Source organism: Sminthopsis crassicaudata, chromosome 1, assembly GCF_048593235.1.
Source record: "Sminthopsis crassicaudata isolate SCR6 chromosome 1, ASM4859323v1, whole genome shotgun sequence".
Taxonomy (NCBI): Eukaryota; Metazoa; Chordata; class Mammalia; order Dasyuromorphia; family Dasyuridae; genus Sminthopsis; species Sminthopsis crassicaudata.
The window spans coordinates 389,357,495-389,380,429 of NC_133617.1; the positions used below are offsets into that span (position 1 = coordinate 389,357,495).

Consider the following 22,935-nt stretch of genomic DNA (forward strand, 5'->3'; position numbering starts at 1 on the left):
CTTAATCTTTACAACAGATAGCTCCACGAGCTAGATAGTGACGTATTATTATTCAACTTAAGGTTGAAAGTTAAAAAGCTAATAACAACTAGAATGGAACACAGGTCTTCTCTCACAAAGTTGTTATGATGACCAAATAATTTAACATCTGTGCATTGCTCTATAAATAGTAAAAACACTATGAACATATAAAGTACTTTTTTGTTGTTCTTCATCTTTATCTGTGATTTAATCAGTATGGGAAACTCCTATGCAAAGTCCTTCCACCAAGCTCAACAACTGTGTGAGGCACTGAGGTTGTGACTAGTCCACAGTTATACAACCAATATGTATCAGATGTCAGGACGTGAATCCAGCCTCTCAGAATATTAGTTCTGTTATTATTATAGAGACCCTCACACTTTTTAATGGTATTTGCTATAAGATCATATCTGTGCTGTAAATTTTGACTGAATAATATGACAGTTTTGTGTAAAAAAACAACAATAACAACAAATCTATAACCTTCATGATGTACTTAATTACAAAAGTTTCAAATATAAAGGAACATGTTTACGCAATTTGGGGAAAATAATGTTTCAAATTCACTACTATATGTGTCCATCCTTTATTTATTTATTTGTTTGTTTGTTTGTTTGTTTGTTTGTTTATTTATTTCTGAGGCTGGGGTTAAGTGACTTGCCCAGGGTCACACAGCTAGGAAGTGTTAAGTGTCTGAGATCAGATTTGAACTCGGGTCCTCCTGAATTCAAGGGTGGTGCTCTATCCACTGCACCACCTAGCTGCCCCCCATTCTTTTTTATTAAGAATAATTTCTTGTTGTTTTTTATTTATTTTTACTATGGCTAATATCATTTTGAATTATATTATACCTTTCTCTCTGTTTTAGTGATAATTGAAAATCCATTAGTGCAGACAAAGGAAATAGAAAAAGAAGAAAAATTCAATCCTACAACTCCAAGGTAAACTTAGAACAGAGACCTAGAATCTTTTTGGTACAATTAGGATGACTAATATTGTCTAAATATCAAATTAAACAGATTGCTACAAGGTGGTACACTTCATTTTGAAAACTTTAAGATTAATTCTACACCATGTAATTTCTCAGTGTTTATGTAAGTATGCAATGACTGGTATTGTATCATGAAAAGAAAATGTAACTTTTATTCTCAGAAAGATGATTCTGATTCTTAGTTTTTTACATTTTGGTAATGACATAATATGTAGGAAAAATAACTCTTAAAAAATTTGTCTTCTCACTGCTTCAGTATGAAGTTGCAATAATCCTTACCTTTTTTGGAGAAGTCAATATTAAGGAAACTTTTTGAAAAAAGATAAAAATCTTGTTTCAAGAACAATAATCCAATTATAAGGGCTGAGACATGAATCCCCATTAATATTGCCAACCATTGTACTTAAGATAGTTTTAGTATAACCTTTTGTTTTTAAATTACTTGGACCTCAAAGAGGATAGATATTGTGTGTTGTTCTTATAATCTCAAATAAGTACCTATATTTATCATTTCCTTTTATAAATATTGCCTTTATACTATCAACTGAGGATCATATAAAAATGCTATTTAGCATTCAGAATTTTTCATAACCTATTTCTCCTCCCATCCCTCTCACTTTTTCAGGCTTCTTTCACCTACTCTAACCCAAATACTCTGAAATCCAGTGACACTTTCTCCTGATTGTCCTCATCTCTTAACTCTTGGAATTTCTTTGGCTGTCCCACATGCCTGGAATGCTCTCCATCCTCATCTCTACCCCCACGCCTTCTGGGCTTTCTTCAAAGTCCTAGCTAAGATCATACTTTTTACTGGAAATCTTTCCTCATCCCTCTTAATTTTAATACCTTCCTTGTGTTTATTTCTTTTTTATCCCATATTTGGCTCATATATACATAGCTGTCTGCATGTTGCCTTCCCCTATGGACTGTCTTTTGCTTTTCTTTCTATTTCCAGTCTTTAGCATAGTGCCTAGCATACAATAAATGTTTAGTAAATGTTTACTGGCAAACTGACTAACCAACTAAAGAAGAATGTTACTAGGGGGATTGATGAATGGCAGAATAGCATAGTGGAAAGAACACTAGCTTTGGGGCCAGAGGATCTGAATCTAAGTTCTAGTTCTTCCTTTTATTACCTGTATAATGGGTAAGATCAAGATCACTTAACCTCTTTCTCTCTGGATCTAGTTTCTTAAGGAAATTGTAGTAGGCTATTTTTAAGGTCCTTTCCAGTTCTAATTTCTTTGATGATAAATGTGCAAAAAGCTTTTTTGTATGTGACAAGACTAGGGACTCATAGTGTTTTACAATCTTCCTTCCAACTTTCCTTTGTCCCCAGAATTCTAGCTTAAAGAGTTTACTTATGGACTTGAACCACAAATATCTACACATATTCTTCCTTGCATTTTTTCTCACATCATTTCTCCCAGATAGAATTCTTTAACCTCTATTTTATCCATCTAGCTTCAAGGTAAAATTCAATTATTATTTCCTTCATTACAAATTCATATGGATCTCTTCTTCTAAATTTCTATACCATTAATTTTCTGTACCATTCATTTGACATTTAATTATATGCTGCCTTTTGACTTAACTGTCATGAATTATCTTTAACATCTTATTTTTATATATCTCCTTAAATATAAATTTTGGTCTTTTATTATACTTTTTATTTTCAAAAATTAATAGTATTTTATTTTTTCCAATTACATATAAATAAAATTTTCAACTTTCATTTTTTGAAAGATTTTGAGTTCCAGTCTTTTCTCCATCCCTCCTTTCCTATTCTCCTTTCCAAAGATGGCAGGCCATCTGATATAGATTATACATGTGCAATCAAGTAAAATATATTTCCATGTTAGTCATGTTATGAAAGAAGAAACAGAACAAAAAGGGAAAAAGACATGAAACCTTCCCCTCTTAAAAAAAAAAAAAAAAAAAGTAAAGGTAGTATGCCTCTATCTGCATTCAGACTTTCAATTCTTTCTCTAAATATGTATAGTATTTTCCATCATGTGTCTTTTGGAATTGTCTTGGTGTATTAGACTTTTTTTTTTTTAAAGATTCCTGACTCTCCTTTGGTAGATATATTCCCAAATATTTTATACTATCGACTGTTATTTTGAATGGAATTTCTCTTTGTATCTCTTGCTGTTGGATTGTGTTGGTAATGTATAAAAATCCTGAGGATTTATGTGGATTTATTTTGTATCCTGCAACTTTGCTAAAATTCTGAATTATTTCTAATAGCTTTTTAGCAGAGTCTTTGGGGTTCTCTAAGTATACCATCATGTCATCTGCGAAAAGTGACAATTTGATTTCTTCATTTCCTACTCTAATTCCTTGAATCTCTTTCTCGGCTCTTATTGCCGAGGCTAGAGTTTCTAGTTACTATATTGAATAGTAATTACTATTACTAATATAGTAATTACTATATTGAATAGTAATTACTATATTACTATATTGAATAGTAATGGTGATAGAGGGCAACCTTGTTTCACTCCTGATCTTACAGGGAAAGGTTCTAGTTTATCACCATTACATATGATGTTTACTGAAGGTTTTAAATATATGCTCCTTATTATTTTAAGGAATAGTCCATTTATTCCTATACTCTCAAGCGTTTTTAGTAGGAATGGATGTTGGATTTTATCAAATGCTTTTTCTGCATCTATTGAGATGATCATATGGTTTTTATTAATTTGATTATTAATATGGTCAATTATACTAATAGTTTTCCTAATATTAAACCAGCCCTGCATTCCTGGTATAAATCCCACTTGGTCATAGTGTATTATCCTGGGGATGATTTTCTGAAGTCTATTTGCTAATATCTTATTTAAGATTTTAGCATCAATATTCATTAAGGAAATTGGTCTATAGTTTTCTTTCTCAGTTTTTGATCTACCTGGTTTAGGTATCAGTACCATGTCTGTGTCATAGAAGGAATTTGGTAGGACTCCTTCAATCCCTATTTTTTCAAATAGTTTACATAGCATTGGAGTTAGTTGTTCTTTAAATGTTTGGTAGAATTCACCTGTAAATCCATCTGGTCCTGGGGACTTTTTCTTAGGAAGTTGGTTAATAGCTTGTTCTATTTCTTTTTCTGAGATGGGACTATTTAGACTACTTACTTCTTCCTCTGTTAATCTGGGCAAGCTATATTTTTGAAGGTATTCTTCCATTTCATTTAAGTTATCGAATTTATTGGCATAAAGTTGAGCAAAGTAGCTCCTAACTATTGTTCTAATTTCCTCTTCATTAGTGGTGAGTTCACCCTTTTCATTTTCAAGACTATCAATTTGCTTTTTCTCTTTCCTTTTTTTAATCAGGTTTACTAAGGGTTTGTCTATTTTGTTGGTTTTTTCATAAAACCAACTCAGTTTTATTAATTAATTCAATATTTTTTTTACTTTCAATTTTATTAATCTCACCTTTTATTTTTTGAATTTCAAGTTTTGTATTTGTCTGGGGGTTTTTAGTTTGTTCCTTTTCTAGCAATTTTAGTTGTAAGCCCAATTCGTTGGCCCTCTCTTTCTCTATTTTATGCAAGTAGGCCTGTAGAGATATAAAACTTCCCCTTATTACTGCTTTGGCTGTATCCCACACATTTTGGTATGATGTCTCATTATTGTCATTTTCTTGGGTGAAGTTATTAATTATGTCTATGATTTGCTGTTTTACCCAATCATTCTTTAGTATAAGATTATTTAGTTTCCAATTATTTTTGGTCTATTTTCCCCTGGCTTTTTATTAAATGTTTGGGATAAGAATTCATTATTTGACAAAAACTGCTGGGAAAACTGGAAGTTAGTATGGCAGAAACTAGGCATGGACCCACATTTAACACCACATACTAAGATTAGATCAAAATGGGTCCAAGATTTAGGCATAAAGAACGAAATCATAAATAAATTGGAGGAACATGGGATGGTTTACCTCTCAGACTTGTGGAAGAGGAAGGAGTTTGTGTCCAAGGGAGAACTAGAGACCATTATTGATCACAAAATAGAACATTTTGATTACACCAAATTAAAAAGTTTCTGCACAAACAAAACTAATGCAAACAAGATTAGAAGGGAAGTAAAAATTGGGAAAAAATTTTTACAGTTAAAGGTTCTGATAAAGGCCTCATCTCCAAAATATACAGAGAATTGACTTTAATTTATAAGAAATCAAGCCATTCTCCAATTGATAAATGGTCAAAGGATATGAACAGACAATTTTCAGATGATGAAATTAAAACTATTTCCACTCATATGAAAGAGTGTTCCAAATCACTATTGATCAGAGAAATGCAAATTAAGACAACTCTGAGATATCATTACACATCTGTCAGATTGGCTAAGATGACAGGAACAAATAACGATGAATGTTGGAGGGACTGTGGGAAAACTGGGACACTGATGCATTGTTGGTGGAGTTGTGAAAGAATCCAACCATTCTGGAGAGCAATCTGGAATTATGCCCAAAAAGTTATCAAAATGTGCATACCCTTTGACCCAGCCATACTACTACTGGGCTTATACCCCAAGGAACTACTAAAGAAGGGAAAGGGACCTGTATGTGCCAAAATGTTTGTGGCAGCCCTTTTCATAGTGGCTAGAAGCTGGAAGATGAATGGATGTACATCAATTGGAGAATGGTTGGGTAAACTATGGTATATGAATGTTATGGAATATTATTGTTCTATAAGAAATGACCAACAGGAGAAATACAGAGAGGCTTGGAGAGACTTACATCAACTGATGCTGAGTGAAACGAGCAGAACCAGAAGATCATTATACACTTCAACAATGATAGTGTACGAGGATGTATGCTGATGGAAGTGGATTTCTTCAACATAGAGAAGAGCTAATCCAATTCCAATTGATTAATGATGGACAGAACCAGCTACATCCAGAAAAGGAACACTGGGAAATGAATGTAAACTGTTATTTTTACCTTCTGAATCCAATTCTTCCTGTGCAACAAAAAATTCGGTTCTACACACATATATTGTATCTAGAATATACTGTAATATATTTAACATAAATAAGACTGCTTGCCATCTGGGGGAGGGGGTTGGGGGAGGAAAGGAAAAAATCTGAATAGAAGTAAGTGCAAGGGATAATGTTGTAAAAAATTACCCATGCATATGTACTGTCAAAAAATGTTATAATTATAAAATAAAATAAAAATTAAAAAAAAAAAAAGATTCCTGATATAACGCCTTGCACTGAGTTGAGCAGATAGTATGCACTCAATGAATATTTAATGTTTTGATGTTTGGCTGAAAAATTTTTAAAATTTTTTGTAATTAAAAAATTAATGTACATGTATGAAGAAATTATACATGTACATTAATTAAAAAAACACATTTCCTTATGAATCATGTTGAGAAAGAAAAATCAGAACAAAAGGGGAAAACCATAAGAGAAAAAAAAAAACTGAAGAAAAAGAAAAAAAGTGAACATAGCATGTTAATTTACATTCAGTGTCCATAGTTCTCTCTCTGGATGCAGTTGACATTTTCCAGACAAAGTTTATTGAGATAGCTTTGGATCCCTAAAATTCTAAGAAGAACCAAGTCTTTTATAGATGAACATCACAAAATTTTGCTGTTATACTGTACACAATGTATTTTTATATATCTTATTTTGCTCAGCATCAGTACATGTAAATCTTTCTAGGCCTTTCAAAAATCAACTTGTTCATCATTTTTTATAAAATAATAATATTTCATTACTTTCATATGCCATTAACTTATTCAGCTATTCTCCAACTGATGGGCATCCACTCATTTTCCAATTCTTTGTCACCACAATAAGGGCTGCTACAAACATTTTTGCACATGTGGGTCTTTTCCTCTCTTTTATGATTTTCTTGGGATACAGACCCAGTAGTGACACTGCTGGATCAAAGGGTATGCATACTTTGCCCTTTTGGCATAGTTCCAAATTACGCTCCAAAATGGTTGGATCATTTCACAACTCCATAGCAATGCTTTAGTGTCCCAGTTTTCTCACATTCCCTCCAATATTTATCATCTTTTCCTTTCATCTTAACCAATCTGAGAGTTGTATGGTGCTACCGCAGAGTTGTCTTAATTTGTATTTTTCTAATCAATAGTGATTTAGAGCATTTTTTCCCTCTAACTATAAATGGCTTTAATTTCTTCATCTGAAAATTGTCTGTTCATATCCTTGACCATTTAGCAACTGGGGAATGACTTGTATTCTTATAAATTTGACACAGTTCTTTATATATTTTAGAAATGAGACTTTTATTAGAAGCACTGGCTGTAAGAAAATTTTCCCAGTTTTGTGCTTTCCTTTTAATCTAGTTTATGTTGTTTTGTTTGTGCAAACCCTTTTTAATTTAATGTAATCAAAGTTATCCATTTTGCATTACATAATGTTCTCTAGCTCTTTTTTGGTCATAAATTCCTTCCTTCTCCAAAAATTTGCTAGATAAACTATCCCTTGCTCTCTTAGTTTGCTTATGGCATCACCCTTTACATCTAAATCACGTACCCATGTTAACCTTATTTTGGTATGGGGTGTGAGAAGTAGGTCTATGGCTGAGCCAAAAATTAAATAGAACTTTTGTTCATGTTTTCAAGATTTTTTTAAAAGGTCAAGTATGGAGTGGATGCTAAATAAGTTATGGTATATGAATGATGTGGAATATTATTGTTCTATAAGAAATGATCAGGATGATTTCGGAAAGTACTGAAGAGACTTAAATGAACTGATGCTAAGTGAAGTGAGTAGAAACAAGAGAACATTGTACATGGCAACAAGAATATGTGGTAATCAGTTCTGATGGACTTGGCTCTTTTCAATAATGAGATGATTCAGGCAATTCCAATGGACTTCTAATGGAGAGAGTCATTCACATCCAGCAAAAGGACTAGGAGGACTGAATATAGATCACAACATAGTATTTTCACCTTTTTTGGTTGTTGTTTGCTGGTTTTTTCTTTCTTTTTAATTTTATTCTTTTTTATCTGATTTTTCTTGTGCAGCATGTGGAAATGTGGAAATATGTATAGAAAAATTTCACATGTTTATTAACATGTATTGGATTACTTGCTGTTTAGAAGAGAGAATGGGGCAAAGGGAGGGAGAGAGAAAAATTTGGAACACAAGGTTTTGCAAGGGTGAATGTTGAAAACTATCTGAATACATACTGAAAATAAACTATTATTTAAAGTTAAAAAATTAAAAGGGCAAGTATATATTAATATGTCATAAATGTAAATCCCTCAAAGCTAATTAAATTGTGAAATGTTAAACTAATTTCAAAATATTTATATGCAAAACAACTTGCTAATAACTCATTTGATATGTGTATAATTATGTGTTTGTATTTTTGCAATCTAGCTCCTATAAACTGTTACTCAGTGAGAATCATTCTGTGGTCAGAGTTTGCTCCAGCTATCAAGTGGACATTAAGTTGCTTTCTCTGTTGCATTTACCAATAAGAGATCCTCAGGATTACTATTCACTAGGTGATATTGTTGCAAATGGTCAGAACCTTGATGGAAAAATTATTAATGTGCTTGCAATAGTAAGATCGGTAAGTTTCAAGAACCATGGCAGGTAAAGCTATTTAATCTGGAATCTTGATGACTCAGTTTATTTTTTCTACTACATGTAAATTATGTCTGTTCTCAGTCTTATTTTATATTTCCATCTATAATCACTTGAATTGATTTAGGGAAAAGGAAAAATTCTCATTATGTGTTCATATGTATGAACTTTTTATATGTTTCATTTGAACACGAATCCAAAACAGTCACAGGAACTTAAATAACAGGTTTATGCTTTAAAGAAGTATAAGTTAATAAACAAAGGAAATTGGTAACACACCATGATACATTTATTTCCAGAATCACTCTGAAATAGAGGTAGAAAGGTAATAATACTGCTAATTGGCTTACGGTGGGCTAACAACTCAGTGTTGTTTCATTTTGGCCAATCTCAAAGTATTATAAAAATACACTATAGAAATATATAATCCTCCAAATGTGATCCTCTCCTACAGTATATCAGAACTAATTAGTCTCTAGCTAAAACTTGTATTACATTCTGATAATCACAACTTAAAGCAGTCATGAAGAAATTTAAAACTATTTAGAAGGGGGGAAAAGAAAATTATATTTTCTATAAAAAACAAACTATATTTAGAGAAGGCCAGAAAAATGGAGAAATTTCATAGAACTAAACTCATAAAGAAGAAATAAAGAAATAAGAATGAGAATGACTTAATGATTGTTTTAAAGTATGGAACAATTATTAGCATCTCTTTTTTACAGAAAAGCCCATTGAGGCTCAGAGGCATTAAGAGCTGCCCAAAGTCGAATTGCTAAAGTAGTAGAGAAGTATTAGAACCCAAGTCTGCTGTTTTCTATTCCATTGCTCTCTCCCAATTCCCACTGAATGACTTCAAATTTAGGAAGCTCTATCTAGTGACATGTGTACAAAGAAACTTTACCTATTGCACATAGATATTTTGTTCTTATTGAAAATGATAACCTGACAGTAATTTCTGCTATCAATTGCTCTATATAAAGTTGGAATTATTTATATGCAAAAAACAATGTAAATCATCAAACATATTAAATAGTTTATTATATTAGGTTACTATGCTATAAAATCCTACCTTTTGAAGATCTTATGGTTTGACAGTCAAAAAAAAAAACAATAAAAATAAATAATTTCAATGAGTAATAAAAAGGGTTCCTTCTAAGAAACTACTTTGGATACATAGGGAGCACACTGGTCAACTTAGTTTTTTAAAAGATATTTGCAGATGCAAGTAATAGAGGAAGACTATAAATGAGTTGCAAGACAGTGTCAAAAACTTTAAAACTTAGAATGAGCCAAGACTGGCAAGAAAACATAAGAAAAAAAGGAATTCTTTAAAAACTATGTTGTCACAAAAGGAGGATCAAGGAAAAAATAAGACTATTTCTTGGTATGGTAAAAGATATCCATATTCTTTTCTAATAATAATTCTCAAACAAGGATAGAGAGATAGAATAGTTAGCAGGGAGTTGAAACCCAGGACAAATGAAAAGATAAGATAGTATAAAGTTGTTTTAATTTGCACTTCTCTTCTCGGTGATTCGAAGCATCTTTTCAAATGGCTGTTAATAGCTTATATTTCTTCTTTTGAGGATTCCTTATTCACATCTTTTGACCATTTATCTATTGGGAAATGACTTTTATTCTCATTATATATTTGGACCAATTTCTTATATATCTTGTATATCAAATCTTTGTCAGTGAAGTTTGCTGCAAAGATTTTTCTGAGTTAACTTTCCCTTCTATTTTTAACTGCATTATGCTCACAGAGAATCTTTTAAATTCTATATACTCAGAATTGTACATTTCATCTGCTGTGATGATCTTGTAATACTCAGACCTTATTTGATCAAAAACTGTTCCCCTTTTCATAACTGTAAAAACTATCTCCTTTCTAGTTCCTCTAATATGTTTATGTTTAATAAGATGAAATTTGATAGGACTAAATATAAAATTCTATATTTATGAAGTTTTTTATTTTTTATTTAAAATTTTAATTTTAAAAAAATTCTGAACTTGACAATCATTAACAAACATGAGTATTTCCAGATAAATAGAAGAATAGAAAAAGAACAGTGTACATGAAACTGTGAATCTCTGTTGTATAAAACACATTTTAAAATAATATTGTATATTCAATATCTTAGTATAAAGTTTGCTACTACTCCTTATAGAGAGATGGTGCTGTGGGCCAGACTAAGATATACATTTTCAAATATAGTCAATGTACAGATTTGTTTTCCTGAACTTTGCTTATTTATTACAAGGGATACTTGTTTTTAATTTGGTAGGGAGGGATTTGTGAGGAAGAGGGAAACTGGTGATGGTGGTGCCTCCCTCCCCCCCCAAAAAAAAGAAGATAATTGTAGCATTTTTTAAGCATAGAAGAGAACAGGATGTTCAGGGGACAAACAAGCAATATAACTTTGAAACTAACATACTAAATTTTGAGTACATAAAGTTGCAAGCTTTGGTACACATAATATCAGTGCAGTTACAATTAGATGAAAAACAATTGGCTAGGGGAAGAAAATCTTGAAAAATTTAATCAATGCAATGATCAACCACACAACTCTGGGGACATTTTCATCTTTCTTACCTAGTGTGAGTACATTCTGCATATGAGTACATATGAGTATCTGAGTAGTTTTTTAGTGAAACACTTGTGACATGAGTTGCTCTAATTCATCAGAAGTGGTTGGCTTCCCTCAAATGATTCCTTAAGTCTATTGCAAGACAGCAATCATTCTATTTTATGGCAAGAGAGTATGATAACCATGTTATCCTCTAGATAGTGTTCTAGTCCATCATCAGTACAGTGACATCCTCAGTTTCTCTCTGGTTCAGGAGAGTTTCCCTTAAAAGTTTTCCTATTGGCCACCAGATGGCAGTCAACTGCAAATGCTTCACCTATTCCCCTTTCCTCCCCTCAGCAGTCCAAGCTTTGATTATGGCTCTGAACCATTTGGAAAAATTCCTTCTAGCCAAGTGTGAAAGGAGTCTAGGAGATATAATGGAACCTTGCTCAAAATATTAAACTATTAAATCCACAGATCATAAATAACCCACCTCATCTGGGCTCTTTTTCTTTTATTGTAGTCACCTGCATTCACAATGTCTCAGATCTTAAAAGTTGTGATCTTGTAGTTATTGTGCATAGAATGGGTGGAAGGAAGGAACTAGATCAAGTGCTCCTATGGAACCATCTGCATCTACCTGTCTTCCAATCCACTTCTGATTATTCTTCCAGATATCCAATTATGGCTGAGGGGACTCTTGGCAACACACCAATGGAAAAGAAATTTAAAAAGAGAATTCTATATATCATTTTTGGACCATGAGGTGGATACATGGGAAAGCAGGGAATACTGTGAAGAAATCAAACTCCTCCTTTGTTGAACCAGTGCAATAAGATCCACAATAGCTAGTGGTTTTAGCAATCAGGATATTCTCTGTCTGTGAGGTATCTTTGGATACTGTATCTTCAGGGTAATATTGGTTGTAGTTTCTGCTGATCACTGGCCACTACACCATCATATACATGGTAGCCTAGAAGTTCAAAACTAAAGTAGAAGAAAGGAAGCTAGATGAGATTGCTATAGCATATCATTTTCTCCTACTATAGGACTTGTTCTCATGATGATCAGGAGTTCACTGTATAAGAGGGGAAAGGTAGTTACTTATCCTTTCTTATGCCAAGAACATTCTTTGCCATTATCTCTCTCAGTTATCTCCCCATTTCCCATGTATATAATTCAAAGAGCTAAAAGTAAGCAGGAGTGTGCCACTAATGTTTGACAAAAAACTTTTAAGTTTAATCTGTGTTTTCAACATTTTCTCCATCACTTTCTTAAGTTTAGCTAATCTATAAAGCAATAAATCAATGCCAGACCCATTGTATTTTTCAGTTTTCAGGTAAAGATTGTAAAGGTCCTGTTGTCTCTTCAATTATAATCCTTCTCTGGGAGGGGATCTCTTTTCTGTAAAATCTTTTCCTCTGTGAGCAGGTTTCTTGGGAAGCTTCTGGAGCCTCCAGCCAGACTCTCTTCTTCCAGACTGCCATCCCAACTCTGTCCCAGACTAGCCTCTCCTTCCAGACCACCATCTAAACTCAATCTCTCAGTCAGACTAACTCTCCAGGCTCAATGCTGCCTCTTTTATCCTCCCAGAGAATGGGCCTGTGAGAACTCCCACAGCCAATGAACTTGCTCCTTTTAAAGGTGTAAACTCCTCTAAATATGTAAACTCCTCTTCAGAAGTCCAAAGGTGTAAACTCCCCTTAAAGGCCCGAACCAAAGGTATGAATTCTGAGCTAGAGAATTGTTTAGACAACCTGAGTTATTACCTTGTAATTCTAATAAAAGATGAATTTTTTTCAGTTCTTTGAACTTTGAACATAATTTTGTATGTGTAGGTCCTTTTCCTCTTTATTTGATATCTTTAAAGTACATGCCTAGTAAATCACTGAGACAAAGGGTATTGACATTTTAGTTATTTTAGGGGCATAATTCCAAACTGTTTTCCAGAATAGAAACTAGATCATTTAACTGGATCAATTTATAGATCTACCAACAGTGCATGAATATGCCTATTTTCTCATGACTTCTTCAGTATTTGTCATTATCATTTTTGGGTCAACTTTGCCAAACAGATGGGTTGGTTACCTTAGGTTAATTGGTAAAGCAACTTAGGGTTGCTCTAATTATTTTTCTAATTAGCAATATTTTGGAGCATTTTATATGGTTGTTGATACCTTAGATTTCTTCTTTTGAAAACGGTCTGTTCATAATATTTGACCATTTGTCTGTTGAGAATGGCTCTTATTTTTGTAAATTTAAATCAGTTTCTTTTATATTTGAGATAAGAGACCATTATCAGAAACTTCCTGCAAAAAAAAATTCCCCCATTGATGATTTCCCTTTTAATTTTAACTATTTAACATTATTTTTTGCTTGAACAAAAACTTTTAGGTTTGGATCTGTGTACACAAAATTATTTTTTTCCTTCTGTATTCCTCTCTGTCTCCCTTTTTTACATGAACTTTCTCCCATCCATAATTTTGATAGGTATTTTTTTTTTTGCTCCTCTAATTTATTTATAATGTAATCTTTTATATTTTTATAATATATCCCAGTCTCTCATTTAAAATCAGGTTAGCTACATTTCCCCTCAGTGGTTTTTGTAGGTAATTGCTGAGCTATTAGAGGTGACTCTTTATCTTTTTATTTATACTTTTTTGGTTTGTTTATAATTTCTTTTAGCCTTACTTCCTGAATTAATGCTTTGTGTCTGAATCAAGTTCTACTTACTTTTATAAGGAATGTTGGGGCCTTGTCTAGTCCTGATTTGTATAATCTAGAGAATGTAATGCTACTTTCTCTGATTATTAAATGCTATGTTCTTCAATGATCTTAGGGATGACTCGAGCCAGCTGAGCTGCAAACTTTTGTCATTCCCTAACCAATATAATCTAGGGAATGGTATAATGACTGTCCTTCCAGTCTTATCTTTTCAGCTGACACAGGTTTGGATCTGGCAATACCACTATAGACTTGCCCTTTATTGAAGCTCCAGTTAATAGCTGCTCAAGCATCTTCAGTTCTATCAGTTTACTGAAAAGCTCTTTAGGTTCAGAATGATAGAACTGCAGACTAATCCTTGATCCATGCTTCCTGCCCCATACACAGCTGCAGGCCTACCCTCTGTTCTTTGACTCTGCTTTGGGATCAGAGAGACTAAGCTATATAATTGCTTTGTTTTGCACTTCCAGGTACACAACTGTAGATTATGGCCCTCATCTTTGATCTATGCTGAAAGTTTTGAAAATCTGCTAGAGAATCAGAGCAACATAGTTGAAGAATCTCTCTTCTTCTTTCTCCCTGTCTTGGTATATAGCAACATGCCCCAGTCTTCATACATATTAGACTGGGACCCTGCTCCTAAATCAGAATAACAAAGCTGCCAGCTTACCCTTTCTCCATACTCGCAGGTCCAGTGCATAGACATAGGCCCTAGTTTCCATCTACATTTTAGAAGGTCTGAATGGACGTTTCTGGTTAGAACTAATCTCCAGTAACCACAGTAGCTATATCCTTATACTAATCTGGTTGTAAAGATAATCCACTGTGATTTCTCTTTGATTTTCTCAAGTGCCATTTGGTCTGGCTCTTTTCCTTGATCCTTGTTAGAACAGTTGTGGAAGAGAGTTGCCATTTTGTGCCAGTCTCTTAGCTTATGTTTTCAACAAAGACTCTCTGGCTAGGATATGCCACAAAATTTCTATGACTCATATTCCCATCCCAGTAAAACCTGGGAACATTAATATATTTCTTATTTTTCTCTCCCAAATGTGACCTTAAGTTCTCCTACAAAAAATGCAGGCTAATAAGACATCAATTCTATTAAAGTTTTTATTTAATCCAAGAATTCTTAAAGTGTGGTCCAGGTATTCCTGGGGAATCCTTTGGGAAGGAGTAGGTCTATGAAGTGAAAACTATTTTTACACTAAGATATTTAAATTATCTTTTATGGTAAATATCAATAGATATAACCAAACAGTAACCAAAAAGTCTTGAGTCTTCAATTATTTTTAAGAGTGTAAAGGAGTCCTGAGACCAATGTTAAAAGAAATCCTGGTTCAGGCTTTGCTCTGACTAAAAGGACAAATTCAGGTAAAGAAAGTTTAAACAGTTTTATTTAGCATGCCAAGCATTAAGTGGGACAGCCTTCATTCAAGCTGCACATTTTTATAGACAGCAATAAGCAACTTCCATATAAGGGCAAAAGTATTTTGATTGATTCTTATAAATATGAGAAACCAGTTTAGAGCCATCTCCCTTATTACAATATCATGGGAGACGGGATTAGTGAGCATTTCTCAGCCTTTATTCAGGATAGCCACTAAGTACTCAAAGTTTTAAATAAGGTTTTAAAATGGAGTCACCCAAACTAACTCAATACAAATAGCTGACTTTTCACACTAAAAAATTTAAGTTAATTTAATCAGATTTTAAAAATGAAGAATGGGCTCCTACAAAATGCCATTGCCCGTCAGGAAAATTCTCCATTTTTCAGAGAGCATCAAGCTTTCTTACCTAATGCTGTCTCTACCATCCCTCCTGGACCTACCCACAGTATTTGTGAATATATAAAGATAGATTCATGCATTTGGTTCCCTATTATTCTATTTAATAGCAGCAAGGAAAAAGTTTCTGGATTTGTGTCCATTGAAGTTGTTGGCTTGCTGACATATATTCCCTTGCCTATGTTTCTTTCTGCTCTTACTATCTGATATACTCTTTGAGGCTTTATTTCCCTTGTCCCTTATTCTTATTGAGACTATCTTTATAAACTGAATGATGCTGTAATCTGTAGATATCCTTCATCCATCTGGTTCTATCACTACTTTAGCATCTGTCTTATACTAACATCTCAATGCACATGTATTCTTCCAGAGCAATCTGTATGTGCAAAATGGTAATAGGAGTTGTTGTTGTTGTTTGTCCTTCATTCTTGAAGAGGACCATGACATTAAGGAGGTGATACCATGGCATGCAAGTGAATTAGACTGCAGTGAAGGAGGATTGTACAAGATCACCTACCTCACTTTCCCCTCCAGAGCCATCTAGGTCCAATGGCCAGATACAGATTGGGATGACTAGATAATGGATGAAGATAATGGAAGACCTTGGCCTTTTTAAACTAAGGTCTTCAATAGGTCTCAGTTTGAATAGGAGTAAGTTTTAGTGGATAGATGAGTTGTAGACATGTTAAGTTGGAGATATCAGCAAGCTATCCAGTTGGACATGTCTAGCAATAAGTTGGTATAAAATGAGGGATCTGGGAAGAGGTTGGAGCTACCTGTAAAAGTCTGGGAGACTCTTACATAGAGGTGATGAATGAAGGCACAGTAGTGATACAATCATTAAGGGATAAGAAAGGAGAAAGAATTGAGGAGGCCCAGAACAGAACCTTGTAAGTAATATAATATAAAGAGTACTGGACTTAGAAACTAGGAGTTAGAAGATCTATCTCTGAGTCCCCTGGGCAAATCAGTCTCTCTGACTCTTAACTTTGTCTGCATTATGAAGACAATAATGTCTGCTTTATATCACAGTTAGTTTGTTGTGAGAACCAAATAAGATAATGTCTGTGCAAGTACTGTATAAAGCATACAAAATTTGAAATATTTTATCATGCCAACTATTTTTAATCAAAAGCTTATCATTGTAAAATACTATTTATTAGTTTTAATGTTTTCATTTTTATATTTTAATACATAAGCCTTTTATATTTCAGTCAATCAACAAGTGTTTAAAATATTTATTTGATTATGAATGACATGTAATGGTTTTCTTTATTTTGTTAAGATTGGAGAGCCAAAATATTTTACCACCTCAGACAGAAGAAAGGGTCAAAGATGTGAAGTAAAGCTATATGATGAAACAGAGTCTTCTTTTGCACTGCTATGGTACACTGCTTTTTCTGTTTTGAACTATGCATGAAAGCATAAAATAAAAAAATAAAATCTATTTTGTTATTCTAATACTATATATTACTAAGAAGTACTTAAACTCATCAAGAGAAAAGAAATAAAATATAATAATAAAAGTTTTTTTTTTAATTGTTAGCATAGGAAAGTGGAAATAATGCCTTCAAATTTGAAAGTATTCACATCCTCATATGTTTACTATTATTCTGGATATGTACCATAACACTTTTCTTTGAACCTATTCTGTGGAACTGTCTCATATTGAGGTTCTAGTCAAGAATTAGAAGGAATCTTAGAGATCATTTAGTCCAAACTTATTTTCTAGATGAGAAAACTGAAACTCAAAGAGATTAGGTGATTTACCACAGATCACATAAGTAGGAAGTAACAAAGTCAGAATTTGAACCAGACTCTCTACCTCTAAGTTCATTCTTTCTGCTGAAACACAATAATAATAATAAACACTTTGGTTATTATTTTAAACTGTCATTTTGAGTGAATTATAGTTTATACAAAATAGTGTTTAGTGAAGTGTTTTAACAGGGTATACAATTTTCTTTAGAACTTGTCATTCTCTGAGAGTAAGTTATACTAAGTTCATAGAAAGATAATGCCAAATGTAAGCCATCAGAAATTCCATTCCGAAGATATATAAAGTATTATTAAGAGTTAAGAGATTCTGAAGAAAAAAATCCTGAGTAGGCTCCAGTCTCATGACATATACAGAGGAGGTGCATTAACTCTTACCAGGCTCTATTCTGCCATTTAATTCACAATGGCATTTGAGTCTAATGGCCTGAAAGAGTTAGTAATTGCCCATCATTAACTCAGGGAATGACAAGTTAGAAAAAATGCCAAAAGAAGACATGGTTTTAGAATAAATAAATAGATAGATGGATAGATAGATAGATAGACAGATAGATAGGTAGATTTCTAATTTATGATTTAAATATTTTATACAATAGATAAATAAGTTGCCCAAAATACGTGAGAAAATCATAAGATACTAGGTTAGGTATAACTTAAACATTCAGTAGTTTATTATTAAAAAAAATTTAGTTAGGATGGGAATGAATTTAGTGTGGAGCAATTTCCTTTACACATGTTATTTGTGGGGGTAGAGAAACTGGGGTTTTTTTTAGCTTTAATATATTCTAAACTAAATACTAATGTGATACAGTGGATAGAGTGCTGACCCTAGAATCAGGAGCAGTTAAGTTCAAATTTAACCTTAGACACTGACTAACTGTATGACCTTGAGCAATCAACCAAAGCCTATTTGCTTCAGTTTTCTTATTTATAAAATAAGCTGGAGAATGAAATGGCAAAACATTCCAATATCTTTTCCAAGAAGACATCAAAAGGGGTCATGAGGTGTCAGACTTAACTAAAATGAGTAATAACAACAAAATATTAATATAAAGAATAATTCTGCAAATATTAGTATCAGTAAAACTGCATTGGCTTTTAACAATTATACTAACAATGTAATAAGATGAGCAGTTCAACAGAATTGACATTCTCTAAAGCTGTAAACAGTGTTTTTATTAGTTTTTTCTAATATATTCATTCTTTTATTAATTTCCTTTTTTTTTTAGTTGGGATAATGAATCTATTCTACTTGCACAGAATTGGATACCACGAGAAACAGGTATAATACTCAATAGTTATACTCAGTATTTTTATGTTGTTTTAATCCATCAAACACTAAAATAATTTTTAAAAAATGTCTTTTTTACCACACAGTAATATTTGCTGCAGATTTAAGAATAAATTTTGATAAATTTCGAAACTCTATGATTGCAACTGTCATCTCAAAAACCATTATTACAGCTAATCCAGGTAAAAATCTTTAAAATCCCTTTCTGAAAATCACCTTTTGCAGGGTCTAGTGATATAAATGAAGTTTCATATAAAATGAGTCAATGACATGTGATAATTTTGATTATTTTAACATTTCCATGAGGTCTAATACTGGAATACTAGCGGTAGCTAGGTGGCGCAGTGGATAGGCTTGAAGAAAACTCATCATCCTGAGTTAAAATCTGGTCTCAAACACTTATTAGTGTGTGACACTGGGCAAGTCATTTAATCCTGATGGTTTCAATTCCTCATCTATAAAATAAGCTGGAGAAGAAAATGGCAAACCTCTCCAGTATCTTAGATGAGAAAATCCCAAATGGGATCCTGAAGAATTGGATACAACCAACAACAACAGCAGCCCGAGAATGTTTTAAATTGATGAGTTCATAAGCATTTCTTAAGGATATACTATGTTTTAGGTTACTGTGCTCAGCACTGTGAATAAAAAGACAAAGAAAGTCAATCCCAACTCTCAAGGAACTATTGGAGAATATATATGTATATATTTGTACACATATATACATAGATTATACATATGTATATGCACATACACATATATAAACACACATACACTCATACGTATATATTTGCTAACAAAAAAACAAAACAAAACAAAAAAACAACCCTAGAATAATAGCCCAAACTGTATTAATTGACTATTTGTCAATGACAAAATAGCATTGGGATCCATTTAAATGATCATATAAGACTATTTGAGAGAGAAAGCCAATTTGAATTATTTTAAAAATCTAAATTATATTATTTAAATCAATCCTATCAAAGTGAAATATAAATTATCTTTATGGACTGCCATTGGCTTAGATAAGCATAAAATAAATTATTTAATTTGTATTGTACTTGTTAAACATTTCCCAATTACATTTTAATTCTTGCAATAGTTCAGTGTTCTGCTGACTGAAAGAGCTTGACAACTCTGATTTTTAAATCAACTCAGTTCCCTTATTCTATTTGTTTTATAGCTTTTTATTTGCAAGATATATGCATGGGTAATTTTTCAGCATTGACAGTTGCAAACCTTTTGTTCCAACTTTTCCCCTCCTTTCTCCCACCCCTTCCCCCAGATGGCAGGTTGACCAATACATGTTAAATATGTTAAAGTATAAGTTAAGTATAATATATGTATACATGTTCATACAGTTATTTTGCTATACAAAAAGAATCGGACTTTGAAATTGTGTACAATTATTAACTTGTGAAGGAAATCAAAAATGCAGGTGGACAAAAATAGAGGGATTGGGAATTCTATGTGGGGGTTCATAGTCATCTCCCAGAGTTCTTTTGCTGGGTGTAGCTGGTTCAGTTCATTACTGCTCTATTGGTCAGTTCCCTTATTCTAAAGTGAATGTAGCATTAAGATTGTCCTTTTCTTCCAAACAGTAGAAATTAGTGTGGTTTAGTCCAGTTTTATGCAAGATTCTGTTGTTGAATCATTTTAGCCATGTCCAACTCTTCATGACCCCATTTGGGATTTTCTTAGAAAAGATACTGGGAGTGATTTGTCATTTCCTTCCTTGGAGCTGAGAATATTGAGGCAAACAGGGTAAGTGACTTGCTCAGGGTCACACAACTACTAAGTGTCTGAAGCCAGATTTTTTACTCAAAAAGATATATATATGCAGTTTGAGACAGTACTGAGGACTTGAGAGAAGATTAAGAGGAGCACCTATTTGAAAGTAGCGTAAAAGCACAAGTACTGATTGAAGATGGAGGAATGGCTATAAGATATTGTTGTCTATTCGGTTCATTTATTATTTCATAACTGTTTTCATGATTGTTTTCAGAGATTTGTAGAATAGAGCTGAAATCAAACTTTTTGGTGTCTATGGGAAAATTATATGCAGAGAGTGTGCCCATGTATTCTGTATGGAGGTATCTAAATGTGGTCTTATGGAGGAAATAGATATCTTTAAAGTCTCCTACCCCAACTTTTCCCCAAGGAAGACTTTGACTCCTGTCATAAGGGAAAGGAGAAAGTTGGGACCAGAAATTGGTCACTCTGTTCACCTCAGATAGAGGAAGTGCTATATTCACTAATTGTAGATATAATCCAAGGTTTTCTTGTTGACATCATCAATTCACATGGGTTCAACTATCAACTGGATCTACTCATCTACTCCTAATTTTTGTTCTGATTATTAATTCCACATCACCCTCTAGCTCTTGAACATTTCAATTTGAATATCCCCTAGACATTTCAAACTCCACATCCAAAACAGATCTCATTATCTTTTCCCTACAGCATAGGGCTGGTCATGTTATTTCCCACTCAGCAAACTGTAGCGATTCCCTAATCCTCTGACACTTGGTCTCTTCCTGGCTTTATAGGTTTCTTCTACTTTATTCAAATTCTGCAAGTCAGCCTTATTGACCCACATGACTGTAGATGTTCTCCATGAGTAGAAAACATTCCCTCCTTACCTCCATTTTAAAAAAAATTTATTGTTTTCTTCATTTTTCTGATTATGCATGTATAATAATTTTATATTAACATTTCTTTTTTATTTTTTTATTAAAGCTTTTTATTTTTCAAAACATATGTGTGGACAATTCTTTAACATTAGCCCTTGCAAAACCTTGTGTTCCAATTTTCCCTCCCTTCTCCCCGCCCTCCCCCAGATGGCAAATAGTCCAATATATATTAAACATGGCACAAATATATGTTAAATCCAATATATGAATATTATACAATTATTGTGCTGCATGAGAAAAATCAAATCAAACCAGTTAAAAAAAAAAAAGAAGAAGAAGAAGCAACAGCAGAATAAAATGCAAACAAGCAACAATGAAAACAGTGAAAGTGCTATATTGTAAACCACATTCAGTTCCCATAGTCCTCTCTCTGGGTTTAGATGGCTCTCTTCATCACTGAACAATTGGAATTGGTTTGAATCATCTCATTGTTGAAAAGAGCCACATCCATCAGAATTGATCATTGTTTAATCTTGTCTCTGTGTATAATGATCTCCTGGTTCTGCTCATTTCACTTAGGATCAGTACGTGCAAGTCTTTCCAGGACTCTCTAAAATCATCCTGCTGATCCTTTCTTATAGTACAATAATATTCCATAAAAATCGATGGGCATCCACTCAGTATCCAGTTTCTTGCCATTACAAAAAGGGCTTCCACAAACATTTTTGCACATGTGGGTCCCTTTCCCTCCTTTAAGATCTCTTTGGGATATAAGCCCAGTAGAAACACTGCTGGGTCAAAGGGTATGCACAGTTTGATAACTTTTTGAGCATAGTTCCAAACTGCTCTCCAGAATAGTTGGATCTGTTCACAGTTCCACCAACAATGTGTCAGTGTCCCAGTTTTCCCATATTCCCTCCAACATTCATCATTAGATAATTATTATTATCTATTATTATGATTATTATAAATTAGATAATTTTTTGTCATTTTAGCCAATCTCAGAGGTACATACACATTTCTTTTTTTTTTTCCCCCCCCGAGGCTGGGGTTAAGTGACTTGCCCAGGGTTACACAGCTAGGAAGCGTTAAGTGTCTGAGACCAGATTTGAACTCAGGTCCTCTTGAATTCAGGGCTGGTGCTCTATCCACTGCACCACCTAGCTGCCCCACATTTCTTTATGAATCTCACCTTCATCTTTTAAAATCCCTGATTTTCTTAAAAATTGAGTTCAACAGCTCTTTTTGTGGCAGCAAAGAATTGGAAAATAAATAGATGCCCATCAATTGGGGAATGGTTGAATAATTTATAGTATATGAAACTAATGAAATATTATTGTTCTACAAAAAGTGATGAACAAGCTAATTTTTAGAAAGGCCTGGAAAAGTGTACATGAACTGGTGCTAATTGAAACAAACAAAATCAGAAATACATTGTACACAGTAACAGCAAGATTGTACGATGATCAACTATGAAAGACTTAGTTCTTCTCAGCAATTCAGTGATCTAAGGCAATCCCAATAAATTTTGGATAGAAAACACCACCTGCATCCAGAAAGAGAAC

At 33.1% G+C, this 22,935-nt stretch overlaps 1 protein-coding gene across 1 annotated transcript in view; it reads left to right on the plus strand.

The window, feature by feature from the left end:
* MEIOB (meiosis specific with OB-fold) overlaps positions 1-22,935 on the plus strand; it is a 45,901-nt gene that overhangs the window by 13,971 nt on the left and 8,995 nt on the right. The window contains exons 5-9 of the mRNA XM_074286329.1: positions 890-962; positions 8,380-8,575; positions 16,956-17,056; positions 18,676-18,728; positions 18,824-18,919. Coding sequence (XP_074142430.1) covers positions 890-962; positions 8,380-8,575; positions 16,956-17,056; positions 18,676-18,728; positions 18,824-18,919 — 519 coding nt within the window. The remainder of the gene's footprint in view (positions 1-889; positions 963-8,379; positions 8,576-16,955; positions 17,057-18,675; positions 18,729-18,823; positions 18,920-22,935) is intronic.